We start from the raw sequence: 21,024 nt of genomic DNA on the forward strand, positions 1-21,024 counted from the left end.
ACTTTCTTGTTTTTCTTGAAGACATTTTGCTTCTCATCCAAGAAGTGAAATGTCTTCAAGAAAAACAAGAAAGTTCAGTTGCCTCGTGGAAAAAAAAAGCACCTTTGGGACAGCCATGACCTGGATGACGGGGAATCTCCACAGATCTTCATCTAAATGCGCTTTGGCTGGCAAAAATAACCCCCTTGTGCCTGCTCTCCTTTCACCCCCTCCCTTCATCTCTGATTCCTGCCCCCCTTTCTCACATCTGGAGCAAGACATCACAGGTTGCTCTTCAGGCTTCAGGCAGGATTGTAGTGTCAATTGTTTCCCATTCCAGCAAGCTCTGTTCCCAAACAGTCCTAGATAGTTAGTTTCATCATGCTCCAAAATGATGGGACATCATTTGCTGGGTTTATAAAGTTCATAAACTTTACAAATGCCTGTAAACTTGAGGTGCTATTCCCAGTGGCCAATCTTCCAATATAGGGAAGACCAGCAACTTTCAAAAATGCTCACATCTGCAGTGAATGATAACTTATCTGACTGATGAGCACCACCGGTCCCGGTGAATTCTCCTGTCCTATCTTCTTGACAAGTTAGTTGGCCAACTCATCTCCTCGTGAAAAACATCTTCTTCTGGAGCCAGAGTTTCTGCATGGATTTCTTTACCTCTTCATTCCTCAGGGTGTAGATCACAGGGTTGAGGACAGGAGTAACCATGGTGTAGAAGACAGCTACAAGTTTGTCTGAGGAGAGGTTGGAAGCAGGGCGAATGTAAAGGAAGATGCATGGCCCCAGGAACAAGACCACAACCAGTAGGTGGGCACTGCAAGTTGAGAAAGCTTTCCGACGGCCTTCAGCTGTCTGTCTTCTCAGTGAGAACAGGATGATAACATAGGAAGTCACCAAGGCCAAGAAGCACATCAAGGAGATCATGCCACTGTTTGATACAATGAGAACGCCGGTGAAGTACGTATCAATGCAAGCCAACTTGATGACTGAGGGGACATCACAGAAAAAGCTGTCTATGACATTTGGGCCACAGTAAGGGAGGCGAATGGTGAGAACCATCTGGACCAAGGAGTGGACACTCGCGCCCACCCACAAACCACCCACCAAGTAAGCACAAATCTTCAGGCTGACATATTTCACATAGTGCAATGGGTAGCAGATGGCAACGCAGCGGTCATAAGCCATGATGGTTAGGAGGAAGATCTCAGCACAAGCACAGATGTGGAGAAAGAAAAGTTGGGCCATACATCCCCCAAAGGAGATGACCTTCGGGTAGAGGAAAGTGTCAAGAAGCATCTTGGGCGTAGTGACAGAGGAATGGCAGATGTCAATGAATGAGAGGTTCCCCAACAAGAAGTACATAGGGGTGTGGAGGCAGCAGTCACAAGCCACTGTCACTATGATAAGGATATTCCCTATTAAAATAAGCAGGTAGATGATTAAAAAAATGATAAATAATACCAGCTCCAGACTCCAGATATTAGTCAGTCCCAAGAATACAAAATGGGCCACTGTCTGGTTGAACTCTGACATTGTGGTGGGATAGACTGAAGTCCACACATTCAACCTAAATAGAGAGAAACAATATATTTATTTCAGAACACCTCCAACTGTACATATGTAGAAATACACACCTATATATCCTTCTTCAATATGAATATATACCCTGTAACCACTTCCTTACTTCAGTAGTAGATGGGATATGAATAGAATAGAATAGAATAGAATAGAATAGAATAGAATAGAATAGAATAGAATAGAATAGAATAGAATAGAATAGAATAGAATAGGAGTAGAGTAGAGTAGAATAGAATAGAACAGAACAGAACAGAACAGAACAGAACAGAATAGAATAGAATAGAATAGAATAGAATAGAATAGAATAGAAGTAGAGTTGAGTAGAGTAGAGTAGAGTAGAGTAGAATAGAATAGAATAGAATAGAATAGAATAGAATAGAATAGAATAGAATAGAATAGAATAGAATAGAATAGAATAGAATAGAATAGAATAGAATAGAATAGAATAACAGAGTTGGAAGGGATCTTGGAGGTCCTCTAGTCCAACTCCCTGCTCAGGCAGGAAACCATTTCAAAAATCATTTAAAAACTTCCAGTGTTGGACAATTCACAACTTCTGGAGGCAAATTGTTCCAACTGATTAATTGTTCTCACTGTCAGGAAATTTCTTCTTAATTCTAGGTTGCTTCTCTCCGTGATTAGTTTCAATCCATTGCTTCTTGTCCTGCCTTCGGGTGCTTTGGAGAATAGCTTGACTCTCTTTTCTTTGTGGCAATCCCTCAAATATTGGAAGACTGCTATCATGTAACCCTTAGTCCTTCTTTTCATTAAACTAGACATACCCAATTCCTGCAACCGTTCTTTGTATGTTTTAGCCTCCAGTCCCCTAATCATCTTCCTCTGTAGACCTTCCACTGCTTCATGTCTATAACTCTTTGTGCACATGCACAGTCCTTGATGTACATTGCCATATTACTTCAAAAGACTGTAATATGTTTATCAAGGGTTTCTACAAGGAGGCTGTTCAGATTTTCAATGGATTTGCCTTGTTCAGTGGTCAAAGTCTCTGCCTTCTCAAGACTGTTGAGGACAGGCTTCAGGCATGTTGAGACAAACACACTTTTGCTACTGCAAATTTCTGCCTCAGCTTCTGCCTTGTATCAATAGCTTTTTTCCCCCCAATATGTCTATCAGCTGGCAGTCAACATCTAATGGATGAGTAGATCTGAAATACTACTCAAGTTTGAAAATCATTGTTTAATATACACCCTAGAGCTGAAAAGAAATTTCACACAAATTTCAAATATACACCTTGTTGTTTCCAGATCTTTTCAAGCTGAACAGCACATGGAGTAGATGACAAATTAGATAGATAGATAGATAGATAGATAGATAGATAGATAGATAGATAGATAGATAGATAGATAGATGGATGGATGGATGGATGGATGGATGGATGGATGGATGGATGGATGGATGGATGGATGGATAGATAGATAGATAGATAGATAGATAGATAGATAGATAGATAGATAGATAGATAGATAGAAGAGAGAAATTATATTTATATCTATATATCTATATCTATCTACATATATCTATATCTATATCTATATCTATATCTATATCTATATCTATCTATCTATCTATCTATCTATCTATCTATCTATCTATCTATCTATATATATATATATATGTGTGAGAGAGAGAGAGAGACAGAGAGACAGAGAGACAGAGATGATATAGATGATATAGATATAGACAGTGCTTTTTTGTCTTAGAATGAAATCATAGTTAAGTACTCACATTTTCTGAAGACTATCTACTCAGTGAAGGTATGCCAGGTAGGATATTGGATTGGGCGATGAAAGCTTAAAAATAAGCTGCCAACTTCCACTAGCAAGCCAAGAGCCTTGAGGGGCTCCATCTTAATAATCTATCTTGCATAGACACAGGCAATTTGAAAGAAATACTGGAGGTGATATCACAGACTGCATTGGAAATAAAACAAGATTTTTCTTGATTGGAAATCTGCACACTAATGAATTCACCATTGAGCTGGAGTGTTTAATTAAAGTTTTCTCAAGAGAGCCAAAGATTATAGACAGGTTTTAGTAATAACCATGGAGCAAAAAATATTGCGTTGGAAAGAAGGATCCCATAATGACGTTCAGAGGTCCATTACTAACCAATTCTATTTTTGACAGTAAAAACTACCAGCGGAATAACAGAGTTGGAAGGGACCTTGGAGGCCTTCTAGTCTGACCCCTGCTCAAGCAGAAAACCCTATACCATTTCAGACAAATGGTTGTCCAATCTCTTTTTAAAAGCCTCCAGTGTTGAAGGACCCACAACTTCTAGATGCTACATGGACACTGCTTGGCCCTTCCATGGGTTCTGAGCTTTCCAAATCCCGAAGGAATCTTACATTTCCAAAACGCCGTGTTTAAGCTGAACTGTCTAAGAACTGAGCTTTTATTTAATGTTCTTGACATCCACCAAGTGCAATCATCCATGATTTTCCTGTGACAGTCACCTGCCAACTTGGGTACCCTTCTGCGATGTAGACTTCGGTTCCCAGAATCAATCATCCAATATGGCTTTTGCTAAGAATTCTGGGAGCTAGTTAGAACATAGAATAATAGAGTTGGAAGGGACCTTGGAGGTCTTCTAGTCCAACCCCTTCCTCAAGCTGGGGACCCTATACCATTTCCAACAAATGGCTGTCCGGCATCTTTCTGAAAGCCTCAAAGTGATGGAGCACCCACAACTTCTGAAGGCAAGCAATCCCATTGATTGATTGCTCTGACCATTAGGAAACTTCTCCTTTCTAGGTTGCTTCTCTCCTTGGTTAGTTTCCATCCGTTGCTTCTTGTCCTGCCCTCTGGTGCTCTGGAAAATCAGTTGAACCCCCCCCATCTTTGTGGAAGCCCCTCAAATACTGGAACACCACTATCATATCACCCTTAGTCCTCTATAGACTAGCCATATCCATTTGCAACTGTTCTTCGCGTTTTAGCCTCCAGTTCCCTAATCATCTTTGTTCCTCTTCTCTGCACTTTTTTCTTCACTTAATCAAACCATGTTTAATTGTGTATGTTAGTCCTATAGGTCTGGAGCAAAAAAATCCATGACTTTGTTTGTAGGCACCTGCCCCAGCTGGTCCTTCAGAAAAACAAGACTCTTGAATCCATATGGTTGAATCAAAAGAACTTTTACTGAAAAAAGTGGTTCCAGGAAAAACAGGCAGAATATGAAGGTCCTGGGCAAAGCACAAATCTATTTTTTTTTCATTTTCCCCAGTCCCAACTCCCCGACCAGTCCACCAGCAGCCAGTATGATGCTGCAAAGTTGTTTTGAGAATGCTGAGGTGCTAGGCAGATAGCATGTCATTCTCAGGGCCCAACGGCCTTGGAACCAGGCTGGAACCAGCTGGGAAGGAGTCTGCCACATCTCCAAAGATAATCCCCCTCCTTACAGCAAAGGAAAAGCATCCCAAAAAATGTCAACAACCTCTCCCTCCCACAAGAGAATGGCAGGATACAAATGTGGACCTGACACCATTCTTTGTATATGTTAGCCTTCAATCCCCCTAATCATCTTTGTTGCTCTTCTCTGCACTCTTTCCAGAGTCCCAACATCTGTTTTGTATTGTGGTGACCAGAACTGGATGCAGTATTCCAGGTGTACTGTAGTCTAACTAAGGCTGCATTTTGTTAATACACGTGAGTGGGCCAGGTTGCAGAAAGTTGTTAGATGGGCATCTAAAAAAAAAAAATCCTTCCCTGACCTAATTATTCATATAGATCAGTGTTGAGACCATCAGTTACTAAGCTGAAACAAGCAATATTTCCATGCGTAGAGTTTTGTAAAAAAAATAATAAATCTAATATTACTAATTTGAGGAAGTGCATCCAAAAGGAAAACTTTTAACATTGAAAATCGAAAATAATAAAATCCGGTTAACCACATCTTCCTGTCCCTTTTATTCATTGATACAGGTAGGTCCTCAATATGTGACCACAACTGAGCCCCAAATTTTTGTTGCTAAGCGAGGCAGATGCTGAGTGAGTTTTGCCCCACTTTAGACCTTTCTTGCCACAGTTAAGTGAATCACTGAAGTTGTTAAGTTAATGACACGGCTGTTTAAGTGAAACTGGCTTCCCTCGTTGACTTTGCTTGTCAGAAGGTGGCAAAAGGGGATCACGTGACCCCGGGACACAGAAACCGTCATAAATGTGAAGCGGTTGCCAAGCGTCTGAATTTTGATCATGTGACCATGGGGATGCTGCAACAATGTTAAGTGTGAAAAGGGGTCATAAATCTTTTTTTTTCAGTGTCCTAACTGTCAATAATCACTAAACAAATGGTTGTAAGTCAAGGACTATCTGTGTGAACACAAAAATGTTCTCCACCAGCACTTCCAAGGTTTCACTTCAGCAACACAGTGCTGTTTCAAGAAAAGCCATACAAAATAATCTCTTTTTTTTTCTTTCTCTCTCCCTCCCTCTCGCCTTTTCTCTCCCTTTCTCTTTCTCCACACTCTCTCTCCCTCTCCCTCTCTCCCCTTCTCTCTCCCTCCCTCTTTCCCTCTCTCTTTCTCTCTCTCTCTCTGTCTTTCTGCCTGTCTGTCTGTCTATCATCTATCTATCTAATCATCTATCATCTATTCCCTCTGCCCTTTCTTTAAGCATTTTCCCCCAAATTTTCTTAATTTATCTTATTCTTGTCCTCCTTATACTGATGTAAACTTCTTTCAACTCTAGGTTTGCTAGTGTGGCCCTTTAAGCAAAGAGTAATTATAGCTGACCTAAATAGGTATTTTTTTTGCAGAAATTGACTGTTAATTAGATGCCAGTTCAAATGATGGTTTTAAATGTTATGGGCCATTAATTTTATACTTATACTTCATGTTTTAGTTGTGAAAGCGCAATTTAGTGCATTATTGTATCGATAATCAAGTTGCTTCGTATTCTTTTGTAGTGCAGCCACTTATTGGCATAGGCAAAAGTGCTCCTATTTCTACTATTTAAGTGTGCAAGAGATGACGTATACTACGGAGATGTAGTGAAGTGAATTCAATATCGTAAATTAATTTCAAATACTGGTATATTTAAGAACTGTGCAACATGGCACTGAACTGCATAATTTTAAAAACAGAAGCAGAAAGTTATTTTGGGTGTCCAGGAATTCCTTGACAAATCTGATAAATTTGTCTTCAGTATTTTAAATGCCCTTCAATATTTTAATTTTCCAGGAAAGACACTTCTAGCTTTTTGAATGCTAGCACAAATGCAATTAAACTTTATGTTTATATGAAGAATGCTGTATAAGTTTCCAACTCCAGACTCTTTTCATAAAAACATTATTAGGTAAAGGTGAAGGTTCCCCCGCCCATGCGTGCTAGTCGTTTCCAACTCTAGGGGCCGGTGCTCATCTCCATTTCAAAGCCGAAGAGCCAGCGCTTGTCCGAGGACGCCTCCGTGGTCATGTGGCTGGCATGACTAGATGCCAAAGGCGCACGGAACGCTGTTACCTTCCCACCGTAGTGGTCCCTATTTTTCTACTTGCATTTTTTTTTATTTCAAAGTTTTACAGTACATTTTAACTTTATCAATCCCACCCTCCCCCACCCCTATCTAACCCTCCCTATCCCTCCCTATTTTTCTACTTGCATTTTTTACATGCTTTCGAACTGCTAGGTTGGCAGAAGCTGGGACGAGTAACAGGCGCTCACTCTGCTACGCGGCACTCAGGATTCGACTCGGCAAACTGCCGACCTTCTGATCGACAAGCTCAGCATCCTAACCCACTGAGCCACCGCGTCCCTATAAAAACAGTATTACAATAAGTAATATCGTTAACAATAATTGATAGCAGTCTTCCAATATTTGAGGGGCTGCCACAAAGAAGAGGGGGTCAACTTATTCTCCAAAGCACCTGAAGGCAGGACAAGAAGCAACGGATGGAAACTAATCAAGGAGAGAAGCAGCCTAGAACTAAGAAGAAATTTCCTGACAGTTAGCACAATTAATCAGTAGAACAACTTGCCTCCAAAAGTTGTGAATGCTCCAACACTGGAGGTTTTTAAGAAGAGACTGGACAACTATTTGTTTGAAATGGTATAGGGTTTCCTGCCTGAGCAGGGGGTTGGACTAGAAGACCTCCAAGGTCCCTTCCAGCTCTGTTATTCTGTGTTATTCTGTATATTCTATAAGTATAACAATTAATAAACAGCAATCTAAATAACATTTAAAGAAGAAAGCAATGAGTTCTATTACAAATTAATCTCAGAGTCACATTCATAAATATAGAATAAAAGGGTTGATACAAATAAAATACAGAATGAATTTAAACATATAACATTCAACACTCTGGTGGTCCTCCAGCTTTTTCAGACTACTAGTGTCGGGGTGTCTAGCATGAGTGACCATTTATTTAAGCGTTGATATTTGAGTTTTATTTCCCCAATATTCATTTATACATATTTTGGTTAGAAGAAAAGATATGTCCTTGATTCTTTTATATTCTTCCTCTCTTCCCTATGGCTTAGCTGGGAAGGGACAGCTCACCAGTTCTTATCAAGTCCTATGTAAGGGTGTAGTTTTGTCCTTTTCCTACAGAACTGTTTCCAGAACAGACTTCAGGCCTTTGGGTTGGTCATGCTCCAAAACTATCGCCTTGCTTTTTAAAGAAATTAATAATTTCTTACAGATGCCCTAAAAACTTAACATAGCTTGTTGGTTTTCCATGACTCCAAATGCAGAAAAACGGGCCTTTCATAGATGCACAGATAATTCTTAACTTACAACCATTCATTTAGTGACCATTTGTGTTAGAAATTCTGTTTATATATAGCACCACAGAGCCAACAAAGACTACAATCACCATGTGCTTTACTGCTCAACTCTATAACCGTAACAGGAATCAGGAAATTCTCCTCAGAAAATAAAGAAACCATAGATTATAACCATCGATGGACAGTAAACACTGCCATCTACTGGCTGAATAATTCTGTAGTTGTGGCAATACAAAATACATTCAGACATGTATTCCAAGAGTTTGAAGTTACAACAGCACTGGAAAAAAAACGATTTATGACCACTTTGCACACCGTTGTACCATTTCCATGGTCACATCAGATGCTTGGCAACTGGCATATATTTATGACAGTTGCAGTGTCCTGGGGTCACATGATCACCTTTTGCAACCTTCTGAGAGGCAAAGTCAGTGGGGAAGCCAGATTCACTTAACAATTGTGTAGCTAACTTAACAACTGCAGTGACTCACCTAACAATGATGGTAAGGAAGGTTGTAAAGTGAGACAAAACTCACTTAATGACTGATTTGCTTTGCAACAGAAATTTTTGTTTTGGTTGCAAGCTGAGGACTACCTGTACTTATAAAATATCTGTAGCTTAAGAAACCTCACTTGACTTCATTGAGACCATTCATTGCACTGAACTGTCTTCTCCTTTTTGACTGAGTTGTTTTCCACCAAAGCAAGTTGACCAACCCCTTTCCTTATGAAGAAGACCTTCCTCCGGAACCAGAGTTTCCTCATGGAGTTCTTCACCTCTTTGTTCCTCAGGGTGTAGATCACAGGGTTGAGGAAAGGGGTCACCATAGTATAGAAGACAGCAGCCATCTTCTCGGTGGAAAAGCTGGAGGTGGGGCGGGTGTAGATAAAAATGCAAGGTCCTAAGAACAAGAACACCACAAGTAGGTGGGCAGCACATGTGGAGAAGGCTTTGCGACGGCCCTCAGCTGTCTGCTTTCTCAGGGAGAGAAAGATAATGGCATAGGAAGACACTAAGGCCAAGAAACAAAACAAGGAGATCACGCCACTGTTGGATATCATCAGCACTTCAGTGAAGTACGTATCGGCGCAAGCCAACTTCACGACTGGAGGAATGTCACAGTAAAAGCTATCTATGACATTTGGACCACAGAAAGGAAGGTGAATGGTAAGGACAGTCTGGACCAGAGAATGGATGATGCCCCCGATCCACAGAGCACCCACCAAGTATGCACAGATCTTCAGATTCACAAGAGTCACATACTGTAATGGATAGCAGATGGCAACACAGCGATCATAAGCCATGACGGTCAGAAGGAAGATCTCAGCAGAGGCACAGATGTGGAGGAAGAAGAATTGTGCCACACAGCCTCCGAAGGAGATGATCTTCTGCCTGAAGACAGAGTCCAGGAGCATCTTGGGTGCCGTGACAGAGGAATGGCAGATGTCAAGGAAGGACAGATTTCCCAAAAGGAAGTACATGGGCGTGTGGAGGCATCGGTCACAAGCCACTGTCACCACAATCAAGAGGTTTCCTACTAGGGTAAGCAGGTAGATGATGAAGAAGATGAGAAATAAAAACAGCTCCAGACTCCGATTATCAGTCAATCCCAAGAACACAAAATGGGTCACTGTCCGGTTCAGCTCTGCCATTGGAACAGGACAGATGGAAGTCCATACATTCAACCTAAAGAAAGAGAAATACTATAGTTTGCTCAAAACATCTCCAAGTGTGTATGTGTGGAAATTGAGGAATGGCTGCCAAAGTGGATGGAGTTAGCAGAGATGGCTAACTTGATTGCTTTATCAAAGTGGGGGGGGGAACACAATTACTTTCATTGCTACTTGGAAATCACTTCTGGACTTTGTGCTCGAGGTGGGGAAAAAATGAAACTTTGATTTTGGCTTTTACTGGTTAGATAGGTTTGTTCTTATAGAAATGGCTAGTTTATACGATTATGTTAAAGTAAAAAAGTTGAGGTTTGATGTTATTGTTTTATTCTACTGCACCAGAGGGAGTCAAAAGTCAACACCTTCTTTGTGTTTGTTTTCTCCCTTCATTTCTACACATTTTTTCTTTTCCCCTTTCCCTCCCTTATTTTTCCTACTATTTGCTTTTGCGTCTATTTGCATTTTATATTACAAATTAATAAAAAGTATAATATGGAAAAAGAAAGTCTCTGGGGTAATTTGAACCACTCTGGAACCTACGTGGTGGCCATGAACAGACTTCCGTCAATGGGAAAGGACTTGTAAATGTACAAGTCATAGGCAGGATTTACCTTCTCTGTGCTGTCTAAGCTGTTTTTGTTTCTGCTGAAGCTTGGAAGGGCTGGTCCAAACTCTGTTGAATCTTCTTCTTCCAAATTACTCTAAAACTCTGATTCCTTATTCATCAAGACGTGAGTTTCATTATCGTGGTTCCAACATCTCATGTCTTGAAAAAGAGATGTGTCTTTTTCAAGATGCTTCCGGTCTGGGTTCATACATCTCCCTGAGCCCGATAATGATCTGCTTCATTTTTGATTGAGTGTAATACAGGAAGAAACCAAGCCATCATACGTGGGTTGGACTAAAAGACCTCCAAGGTCCCTTCCAACTCTGTTCTTCTAATATTAATCTACGACCCATAACAGCTTGGGTTTGGCTAGTCATAAGTATTTGGGTTTGGCTAGTCTAGAGAAAAGAAGGACTAAGGGGGGACATAATAGCAGTATTCCAGTATTTGAGAGGCTGCCACAAAGGGGGGAAGGTCACTGGAGGTTTTTAAGAAAAGACTGAATCATCACTTGTCTGAAATGCTTGAGCAGGGAGCTGGACTAGAAGACCTCCAAGATCTTGATTGCATTAACCTTTCTTTTCCCTTAGGTGATCAAAATCTGCTTATTAATATATAACTTTATGATTCAAATTTAAATTGTTCTAAGAAAGAGAGTGGGTTTACCTGATATGGTAAGAAACAAGAAGATCACACAGAAAGCTTTAGGAGTTCTTCTTTGTCCATCTTTTTTTTTCTTCAGCTAGCTGGGGAGATGGCTTTCATAAGCACCATCTGATCTTGGCTCTTTCTCTTTTATAAAATGTTAGATTCTCTGAAAATAAGCAATCAATTACCTTCCAGATATCTTGGAAACTCAAGGAGGACCGAAAAAAGGGAAGATCTTGGGAGATTGGAGATCCTGACTGTAATTAATACACCACGGAGCTTGAATCTTTAATTAAAGATTTCCCCAAGAGTATCAGAAGTTTGAAGGAAAGTTTGTAAGAATTAATAGGCAAACTTAATTGTACCAGAAGGCATGGGTCCATCATGACATGCAGAGGTTCACTGCAAATAAAGAACACAGGTCAATTTGGACTTTACTCTTTCTGGATAAACCAGTTTGGACAATTTGTCTGAAATGTTATAGGGTTTTCTGCCTGAGCAGGGGGTTGGACTAGAAGACCTCCATGGTCACTTCCATCTACTCTACTCTACTCTACTCTACTCTACTCTACTCTACTCTACTCTACTCTACTCTACTCTACTCTACTCTACTCCACTCCACTCCACTCCACTCCACTCCACTCTATTGCATTCTATTCTAACAAAATGAAATTCAAAAGTAAGGTTCTACATTTAGGCAAGAAAAACCAAATGCACAGGTATAGTACCTGTCCAGCCTAGACGCATTCAAATCACCAGGACCAGATGGATTACACCCCAAGGTTCTCAAGGAACTGGCAGACGTGATCTCAGAACCCCTGAACTATATTTTTTAAAGATCCTGGAGCACTGGGGAACTACCAGAGGACTGGAAGAGAGCTGATGTAGTTCCCATCTTCAAAAAAGGGGAAAAAATAGATCCAGGAAACTACAGACCTATCAGCCTGACCTCAATACCTGGGAAGATTCTGGAAAAGATAATCAAACAACAAATCAGTGAACACCTTGATGCAAACAAAGTCATCACTAAAAGTCAACATGGGTTTATCAAAAACAGATCATGCCAGACAAATCTTATTATATTCTTTGACCAAGTGACAAAATTAGTGGACTAGAGGAATGCTGTAAATATAATTTACTTGGACTTCAGTAAGGCATTTGATAAAGTAGATCACAACCTACTACTTGATAAGATAGAAAAATGTGGGTTAGACAGCATCACCACCAGTTGGATTCGTAGCTGGCTGACAGGCCGTACTCAGCGTGTGGTCCTCAATGGAACTGCATCTACATGGAAGGAAGTGTTATGTATCCAGGTGCAGGCATCTGCATAGCAGCAGCCACTAGGGGGCATTGGCCTGGATGGTTTAGCAGGAAACCTAGTTGGCTGGCCACCTACCTGGCCAGGTATATAAGGTATATAAGGAGGCCAGGTAGCCCTTGTTCTCCAGTATGGAACTCCCCACAATAAAGAGCTGAACACGTACTCCGGCTGGCGTCTCTTCCTTGCGTTGGACCCACTACATTACAGGAAGTGTGTAGTGGGGTGCCCCAGGGCTCTGTTCTGAGCCCAGTGCTCTTCAACATCTTCATCAACGATTTGGATGAGGGGATAGATGGGGAACTCATCAAATTTGCAGATGACACCAAGCTGGCAGGAATAGCCAATACTCCAGAAGATAGGCTTAAGATACAGGAGGATCTGGACAGACTCGAACACTGGGCACTATCTAACAAAATGAAATTCAGTGGTGAAAAAAGTAAAGTTCTACATTTAGGCAGGAAAAATCAAATGCACAGGTATAGTATAGGTGGTACCTTGCTCAATAGTAGTAACTGTGAGAGGGATCTCGGAGTCCTAGTAGACAATCACTTCAATATGAGCCAGCAGTGTGCTGCAGCTGCCAAAAAAGCCAACACAGTACTAGGCTGCATTAACAAAGGGATAGAATCAAAATCAAAATCAAGTGAAATCATCTTCCCATCGTCCTGTGCGCCCCCACAGGGAGGGCCTTCTCAGGGTACCGCCGGTTAATGAATGCCGGCGGGTTATTCCCAAGGGAAGGGCGTTCTCTGTGGGTGCGCCTGCCCTATGGAACCAACTACCCACAGAACTTAGGACTGCCCCCGACCTTCGCTCATTTCGCCGGGACCTGAAAACTGGGCTCTTCGATCTGTTTGGTCCAGACTGTGGGGTTGTTAATTTAACTGGGTTTTAGATTTACTCTTGGGGCTTGAATTTAATTTAATTGTTTTAATTGTTTTTAATTTTTTGTATTCATGGTTTTAACTGCCCTGTAAACCACCCTGAGTCCTACAAGAATAGGGCGATATACAAATCCAATAAAATAAATAAATAAATAAATAAATAAATAAATAAATAAATAAATAAGTACTAATACCACTTTACAATGCTTTGGTAATGCCACACCTGGAATACTGCATCCAGTTTTGGTCACCACGATGTAAAAAAGATGTCGAGACTCTAGAAAGGGTACAGAGAAGAGCAACGAAGATGATTGGGGGACTGGAGGCTAAAACATATAGGGAACGGTTGCTGGAATTGGGTATGTGTAGTTTAATGAAGAGAAGGGTGAGGGGTGACATGATAGTAGTATTCCAATATCTCAGGGGCTGCCACAAAGAAGAGGGAGTCAAGCTATTCTCCAAAGCACCTGAAAGCAGGACAAGAAGGAACGTATGGAAACTAGTCGAGGAGAGAAGCAACCTGGAACTAAGGAGAAACTTCCTGACAATTAGAACAATTAACCAGTGGAACAACCTGCCTCCAGAGGTGGTGAATGCTCCAACACTGGAGGATTTTAAGAAGAGACTGGACAGCCATTTGCCTGAAATGGTATAGGGTTTCCTGTTGTTGTTGTTGTTGTTGTTATTGTTATTATTATTATTATTATACCAAACCACTTTCTCACCCTACTTCACAGGGTTGTTGTTGTGGATAGAAACTGGAAGAGGGAATGAAACGTAAATTGCTTTAAACTCCTAGAAAAATGCAGAGATATAAATCTTATCTTACAAATAAGATGCTGCAGATAAAGTCTATAGTTCAGAATAACAAAGTTGGAAGGGACCTTGGAGGTCTTCTAGTCCAACCCCCTTCTCAAGCAGGAGACCTATACCATTTCAGACAAATGGCAGTCCAACCTATTCTTAAAAACTTGCAACTTCTGAAGGCAAGCCACTCCACTGATTAATTGTCATTACGGTCAAGAAATTTCTCCTTAGTGCTAGGTTGCTTCTCTCCTTGATTAGTTTCCATCCATTGCTTCTTGTCCTGCCTTCGGGTGCTTTGGAGAATAGCTTGACTCCCTCTTCTTTGGGGCCACCCCTGAGTTATTGGATCACTGCTATCACGTCACCCTTGGTCCTTCTTTTCATTAAACTAGACACACCCAATTCCTGCAACCGTTCTTCATATGTTTTAGCCTCCAGTCCCCTGATCATCTTTGTTGCTCTTCTCTGCACTTTTTCTTCACTTAATTGAACCATGTTTCGTTGTATATGTTAGCCCTATATCAAAGCCTAAGTCTGGAGCAAAAATTCCCTGTCTTCAATGCACAAATGAGAGCCTTGGTGGAGCAGTGGGCTAATGCCTCCTTAAGTAACACCAGCTGCCTGCAATTAGTGCAGGTTCGAGTCCCACCAGGCTCAAGGCTGACTCAGCCTTCCATGCTTCCGAAGTAGGTAAAATGAGGACCCAGATTGTTGGGGGCAATTAAGCTGACTTTGTAATAATGCCGCTTGGGGTGTGTGTGTGAAAGCCCTAATAAGCAGGCATATACATAGAATGAAGGCTACTGCTAAGCTTGTAAGCCGCCCTGAGTCTTCGGAGAAGGGTGGGATACAAATGGAATTTTAAAAAAAATAAGAGCAATAGGAATCTCTTTGATTAATGAGTTCATTAAAGGAAAGCAACGAGCTTTAGAACTGATAACAAAGGTATTGTCATTATCGCTTTTGCATTTTAGGATCCACCATCAATTGTAAGGAACAGCAAGTAATGCGGTGCAAACTAACACAGGCTAGAGCAGCCATGAAGAGCTTAAAAAGGATATTTAAATGTCATGGGTTGGCGATACAGGTAGTCCTCAGCTTACAGCCATTTGTGTAGTGGCTGTTCAAAGTTATAACGGCACTGGAAAAAAATGACATGACCAGTTTTTTCACGCATACAACCAATTGCAGCACCCCCATGGTCAAGTGGTCAAAATTTGGCATTATTTGCAACCGTTGCGCTGTCCCAACTTTCCCAAATGGCTTCTGAGCAAAGTAAATGGGTTCACTTAATAACCATGTGATTCAGTGATTTGCAAAAAAGATGATAAATCATCCATGACTCATTTAACAACCACCCTACTTAGCAACAGTACTTCTAGTCTTAATGGTGGTTTTTTTTTCCTGCTTATAGCATCCTAGAATCAAATCATGTTAAACATTACTTGGCTTTCTGATTCCTTTGGGGTAATGCGTTCTTGTGACCAACTAAGCCAGGAGTCTTCAAACTTGGCCCTTTTATGATTTGTGGACTTCAACTCCCAGAATTCATCAGCCAGGCATGCTGGCTGAAGAATTCTGGGAGTTGAAGTCCACAAGTCCTAAAAGGGCCACATTTGAAGACCCCTGAACTAATTGTTCAACATTTATTAGTAGTTGCTCAAATAATAGGTACAAAATTGCTATTAACTGCCAATCAGCCTCATCATAATCTCTTACCCACCCACCCACCCCCACCCCTACCCACTGCCCAACTAAGAGATCAGTACATTTCGTCTGCTATCCAAGATGCCAATGAAAGTTAGAATATTGATAGAAGAAAATACAGGTGAAACTCTAAAAATTAGAATATCGTGCAAAACTTCATTTATTTCAGTAATGCAACTTAAAAGGGGAAACTAATATATGAGATAGACTCATTACATGCAAAGCAAGATAGTTCAAGCCGTGATTTGTCATAATTGTGATGATTATGGCTTACAGCTCATGAAAACCCCAAATCCACAATCTCAGAAAATTAGAATATTACATGCAATCAATAAAACAAGGAGTGTACATAGAACAATATCGGACCTCTGAAAAGTATAAGCATGTATATGTACTCAGTACTTGGTTTGGGCCCCTTTTGCAGCAATTACTGCCTCAATGCAGCATGGCATGGAAGCTATCAGACTGTGGCACTGCTGAGGTGTTATGGAAGACCAGGATGCTTCAATAGCGGCCTTTAGCTCTTCTGCATTGTTCGGTCTCATGTCTCTCATCTTTCTCTTGGCAATGTCCCATGGATTCTCTATGGGGTTCAGGTCAAGCAAGTTTGCTGGCCAATCAAGCACAGTAATCCCACGGTCATTGAACCAGGTTTTGGTGCTTTTGGCAGTGTGGGCAGGTGCCAAGTCCTGCTGGAAAATGAAGTCAGCATCCCCATAAAGCTCGTCTGCGGAAGGAAGCATGAATTGCTCCAAAATCTCCTGGTAGACGGCTGCATTGACCCTGGACTTAATGAAGCACAGTGGACCAACACCAGCAAATGACATGGCTCCCCAAATCAACACAGACTGTGGAAACTTCACACTGGACTTCAAGCATCTTGCAGTGTGTGCCTCTCCATTCTTCCTCCAGACTCTGGGTCCTTGGTTTCCAAATGAGATGCAAAAGTTGCTCTCATCAGAAAAGAGGACTTTGGACCACTGAGTAACAGACCAGGTCTGTTTTTCTTTAGCCCAGGTAAGATGCTTCTGACGTTGTTTGTTGTTCAGGAGCGGCTTGACAAGAGGAATACGACATTTGAAGCCCATGTCCAGGATCTGTCTGTGTGTGGTGGCTCTTGCACTGACTCCAGCCTCAGTCCACTCCTTGTGAAAGTCCCCAACACTTTTGAATGGCCTTTTCCTGACAATCCTCTCCAGGCTGCGGTCATCCCTGCTGCTTGTGCGCCTTTTTCTTCCACACTTTTCCCTTCCACAAACTTTCTATTAATGTGCTTTGATACAGCACTTTGGGAACATCCAACTTCTTTTGCAATTACCTTTTGAGGCTTTCCCTCCTTATGGAGGGTGTCAATGATGGTTTTCTGCACAACTGTCAGGTCAGCAGTCTTCCCCATGATTGTGATTCCTACTGAACCAGACTGAGAGACCATTTAAAGGCTCAGGAACCCTTTGCAGGTGTTATGGCTTACCGTAATTAGCTGATTAGAGTGGGACACTTTGAGCCTAGAATATTGCACCTTTTCACAATATTCTGATTTTCTGAGATTGTGGATTTGGGGTTTTCCTGAGCTGTACGCCATAATCATCACAATTATGACAAATCATGGCTTGAACTATCTTGCTTTGCATGTAATGAGTCTATCTCATACAATAGTTTCCCCTTTTAAGTTGCATTACTGAAATAAATGAAGTTTTGCACGATATTCTAATTTTTTGAGTTTCACCTGTATTTGTAACTCAGGAATAAACTGTGGGGTCCTTTGTGCTCTATTAGCTTGGTTGTTTTCTTGCAGACATTTCATGACCCAGCTAGGTAACATCATCAGTGTTAGAAGGGAGTGGCATTTGTGGAGAGGAATAGGAGGACTGTGGGGTCCTTGATACTCTCTGAGCTTGGTTGCTTTCTTGCAGAAATTTCATGACACAACAAGGTAACACCATCAATGCTAGAGGGTAGTGGGTTTGCAAGGAGGAGGAGGAGGAGGAGGAGGAGGAGGAGGAGGAGGAGGAGGAGGAGGAGATCTTTGGTGTTCTCTGAGTTTGGTTGTTTCCTTGCAGACGTTTCATGACCCAACTAGGTAACATCATCAGTATTTCTTCTTATACCATAGATTCTTAAAATATTTATTATATTGTACAGTACAAAAGTTGTCAACAGTGGTTAGATTCTGGTGGGATACATGTCAAAGAAGCAAACCTAATTTAAAAAAGCAGCTGGCCCCATTATAAATAATCATACTGTAAATATATAAATCAATATTATATAGAATTATATGACAGAGTATTAATACATTAAAATACAACTTTTTGGACCATAGCTACTAAAAGCCAATAATGTGGCTTTTTGTCCAGTGGTTAAAACTGAAGATTGTGTTCAGCACCCAAAGTCATTCATTTTCTTTGGTTGGCAAAAAAACAACAACACCAAAATATGTTCTTCTTTCAGTAATTTCTTAGGTCTCTGATCTCTGCCTCTTTCCTCTCTCTTGCCTATGGAGAAACAGATCCAATCCATCTTCAGGGCAATGTAGGATCCTAGTTTAAAGCTTTTGTCACCAACTGTTTGCATGATAGTCTTTAGTCAGTTAGCTTGTTCATGTCCCAAAGGGATGAAATATTGAATTGTCCACTTATTACAGCACCTTCGTGGATTCATGGTAAGTTAGCAGGCTTCCTAGGTCTCCAAATATGGAAGAATGAGCTTCTTGTACCACTGCTTACAAAACTAAGATATCTCATCTGCCGGAACATAATCAATCTTTCCATAAAATTTCTCTTTCCATATGCTGACTTATTTTGTTCTACACAAGGAAGATGGCCAACTCATCTCCTGGCCAAGATCTTTCTCCACTTCCAGAGTTTCTTAATGGAATGCTTTACCTCTTTGTTCCTCAACGTGTAGATCACAGGGTTGAGGAAAGGGGTCACCATTGTGTAAAGGACAGCAGCCAGTTTGTCTGTTGGGAAGCTGGAAGCAGGGCGAGTATAGATGAAAATACAGTGTCCCAGGAACAAGACCACCACAAGTAGGTGGGCAGCACATGTGGAGAAGGCTTTGTGACGATCCTCAGCTGTCTGCCCTCTCAGTGAGATAAGGATGATGGCATAGGATGCTATCAAGATCACGAAACAAAGTAGCGACATCAGACCACTGCTGGATATCATGAGAACACCAATAAAGTAGGTATCCGTGCAAGCCAACTTCATGAGTGGAGGAATATCACAGAAAAAGCTGTCTATGACATTAGGGCCACAGTAAGAGAGATGGATGGTGAGGACAGTCTGGATCAGGGAGTGGATAGTTGCCCCCACCCACAAAACACCAATCAGGCACAGACAGATCTTCATGTTCATCAGGTTTACATACTGCAAAGGGTAGCAGATGGCAACACAACGGTCGTAGCCCATGATGGTCAGAAGGAAGATCTCCGCCGAAGCACACAGGTGAAGGAAGAAGAGTTGGGTGATGCAGCCCCCAAAAGAAATGACTTTCTGGTGGAAGAAGCAGTCAAAAAGCATCCTGGGCATTGTGACAGAGGAATGGCAGATGTCAATGAAAGAGAGGTTCCCCAAGAAGAAGTACATGGGGGTGTGGAGGCAGCGGTCACAAGCCACCGTCACTACAATGAGGAGGTTGCCCACAAGAATAAGTAAGTAGAGGATGGAGAAAACAACTAATAAAACCATCTCCAGGCTCCGGTTATTGGTCAGTCCCAAGAACATGAAATGGGTCACAGTCTGGTTGAGGCCTCCCATTGCAATGGGGAATGAAGAAGTCCACCCGTTCAACCTAAAGAGAGAACAAATGATAAAAACCTACTAAAATCTGAGCATTTGTACCTGGACAAATTATGTCCATATAAATTCTTCCTCTCTGCTAACGTATCACCATACCCACTTCCTTCTTTCAATAGCAGACAGGAAATATATTTCAGAAGCAGAATAAGATGTTACTGCCTTCATCAAAGATAAGGAAGTGTTTACTGAAATATAGTGCAGCCTGATTTATTTCATTTAATCCTCCCTTCTTTCTAACTCTTCACCCTCTGTCTACAACATACATTCATTCAGTGCTTCATGTCTACAAGCCAGTCGAGGGATAAAAACCTACACAGAATCTAGAACTAAAGAAAAAAAATCCTGACAGTGAGAACAGACAAACAGTGGAACAGCTTGCCTTCAGAAGTTGTGTGTGCTCCACCACTGGAGGCTTTTAAAAAGATGCTGGATAGTCACTTGTCTGAAATGGGGTAGGGTCTCCTGCCTGAGCAGGGGGGTTGGACTACAAGACCTCCAAGGTCCCTTCCAACTCTGTCTATTCTATTCTATTCTATTCTATTCTATTCTATTCTATTCTATTCTATTCTATTCTATTCTATTCTATTCTATTCTATTCTATATTACATTATATTCTATTCTATTTTTGCATTCTATTCTATTCTATTCTATTCTATATTACATTATATTCTATTCTATTTTTGCATTCTATTCTATTCTATTCTATATTACATTATATTCTATTCTATTTTTGCATTCTATTCTATTCTATTCTATTCTATTCTATTCTATTCTATTCTATTCTATTCTATTCTATTCTATTCTATTCTATTCTATTCTATTCTAATATTATATTCCATCCCCATTCTCTCTTCTCTCCCTCTCCTCTTCCATTTCCTATTCTATTCTATTCTATTCTATATTACATTATATTCTATTCTATTTTTGCATTCTATTCTATTCTATTCTATTCTATTCTATTCTATTCTATTCTATTCTATTATATTCTATTCTATTTTTGCATTCTATTCTATTCTATTCTATTCTATTTTTGCATTCTATTCTATTCTATTCTATTCTATTTTTGCATTCTATTCTATTCTATTCTATTTTTGCATTCTATTCTATTCTATTCTATTCTATTCTATTCTATTCTATTCTATTCTATTCTCTTTTCTGCAGATAGCCTCATTATTTCAAAAGATGTGATATGTTCATCATACCTATCTACAAGATGGGTTGTTAATATTGATATGTAATTGAAATCAAGACTCTGCTTTCTCAAG

At 40.7% G+C, this 21,024-nt stretch overlaps 2 protein-coding genes across 2 annotated transcripts; both read right to left on the bottom strand.

Moving 5' to 3' along the window:
- Nucleotides 1-591: 591 nt before the first annotated feature.
- On the bottom strand, nt 592-9,964 carry LOC310649952 (olfactory receptor 4E2-like; the record flags this gene model as incomplete). The annotated part of the gene is made up of 2 exons (XM_083378784.1): nt 592-1,260; nt 9,677-9,964. 2 exons carry the CDS (start codon nt 9,962-9,964, stop codon nt 592-594), a joined length of 957 nt encoding a protein of 318 aa, XP_083234910.1.
- An 8,820-nt stretch (nt 9,965-18,784) lies between these two features.
- LOC310649953 (olfactory receptor 4E2-like) lies at nt 18,785-19,717 on the bottom strand (the record flags this gene model as incomplete). Its single annotated transcript, XM_083378785.1, has 1 exon — nt 18,785-19,717. One exon carries the CDS (start codon nt 19,715-19,717, stop codon nt 18,785-18,787), a length of 933 nt encoding a protein of 310 aa, XP_083234911.1.
- Nucleotides 19,718-21,024: the final 1,307 nt, after the last annotated feature.

This window comes from Vipera ursinii, assembly GCF_947247035.1.
Source record: "Vipera ursinii genome assembly, chromosome: Z".
Taxonomy (NCBI): domain Eukaryota; kingdom Metazoa; phylum Chordata; class Lepidosauria; order Squamata; family Viperidae; genus Vipera; species Vipera ursinii.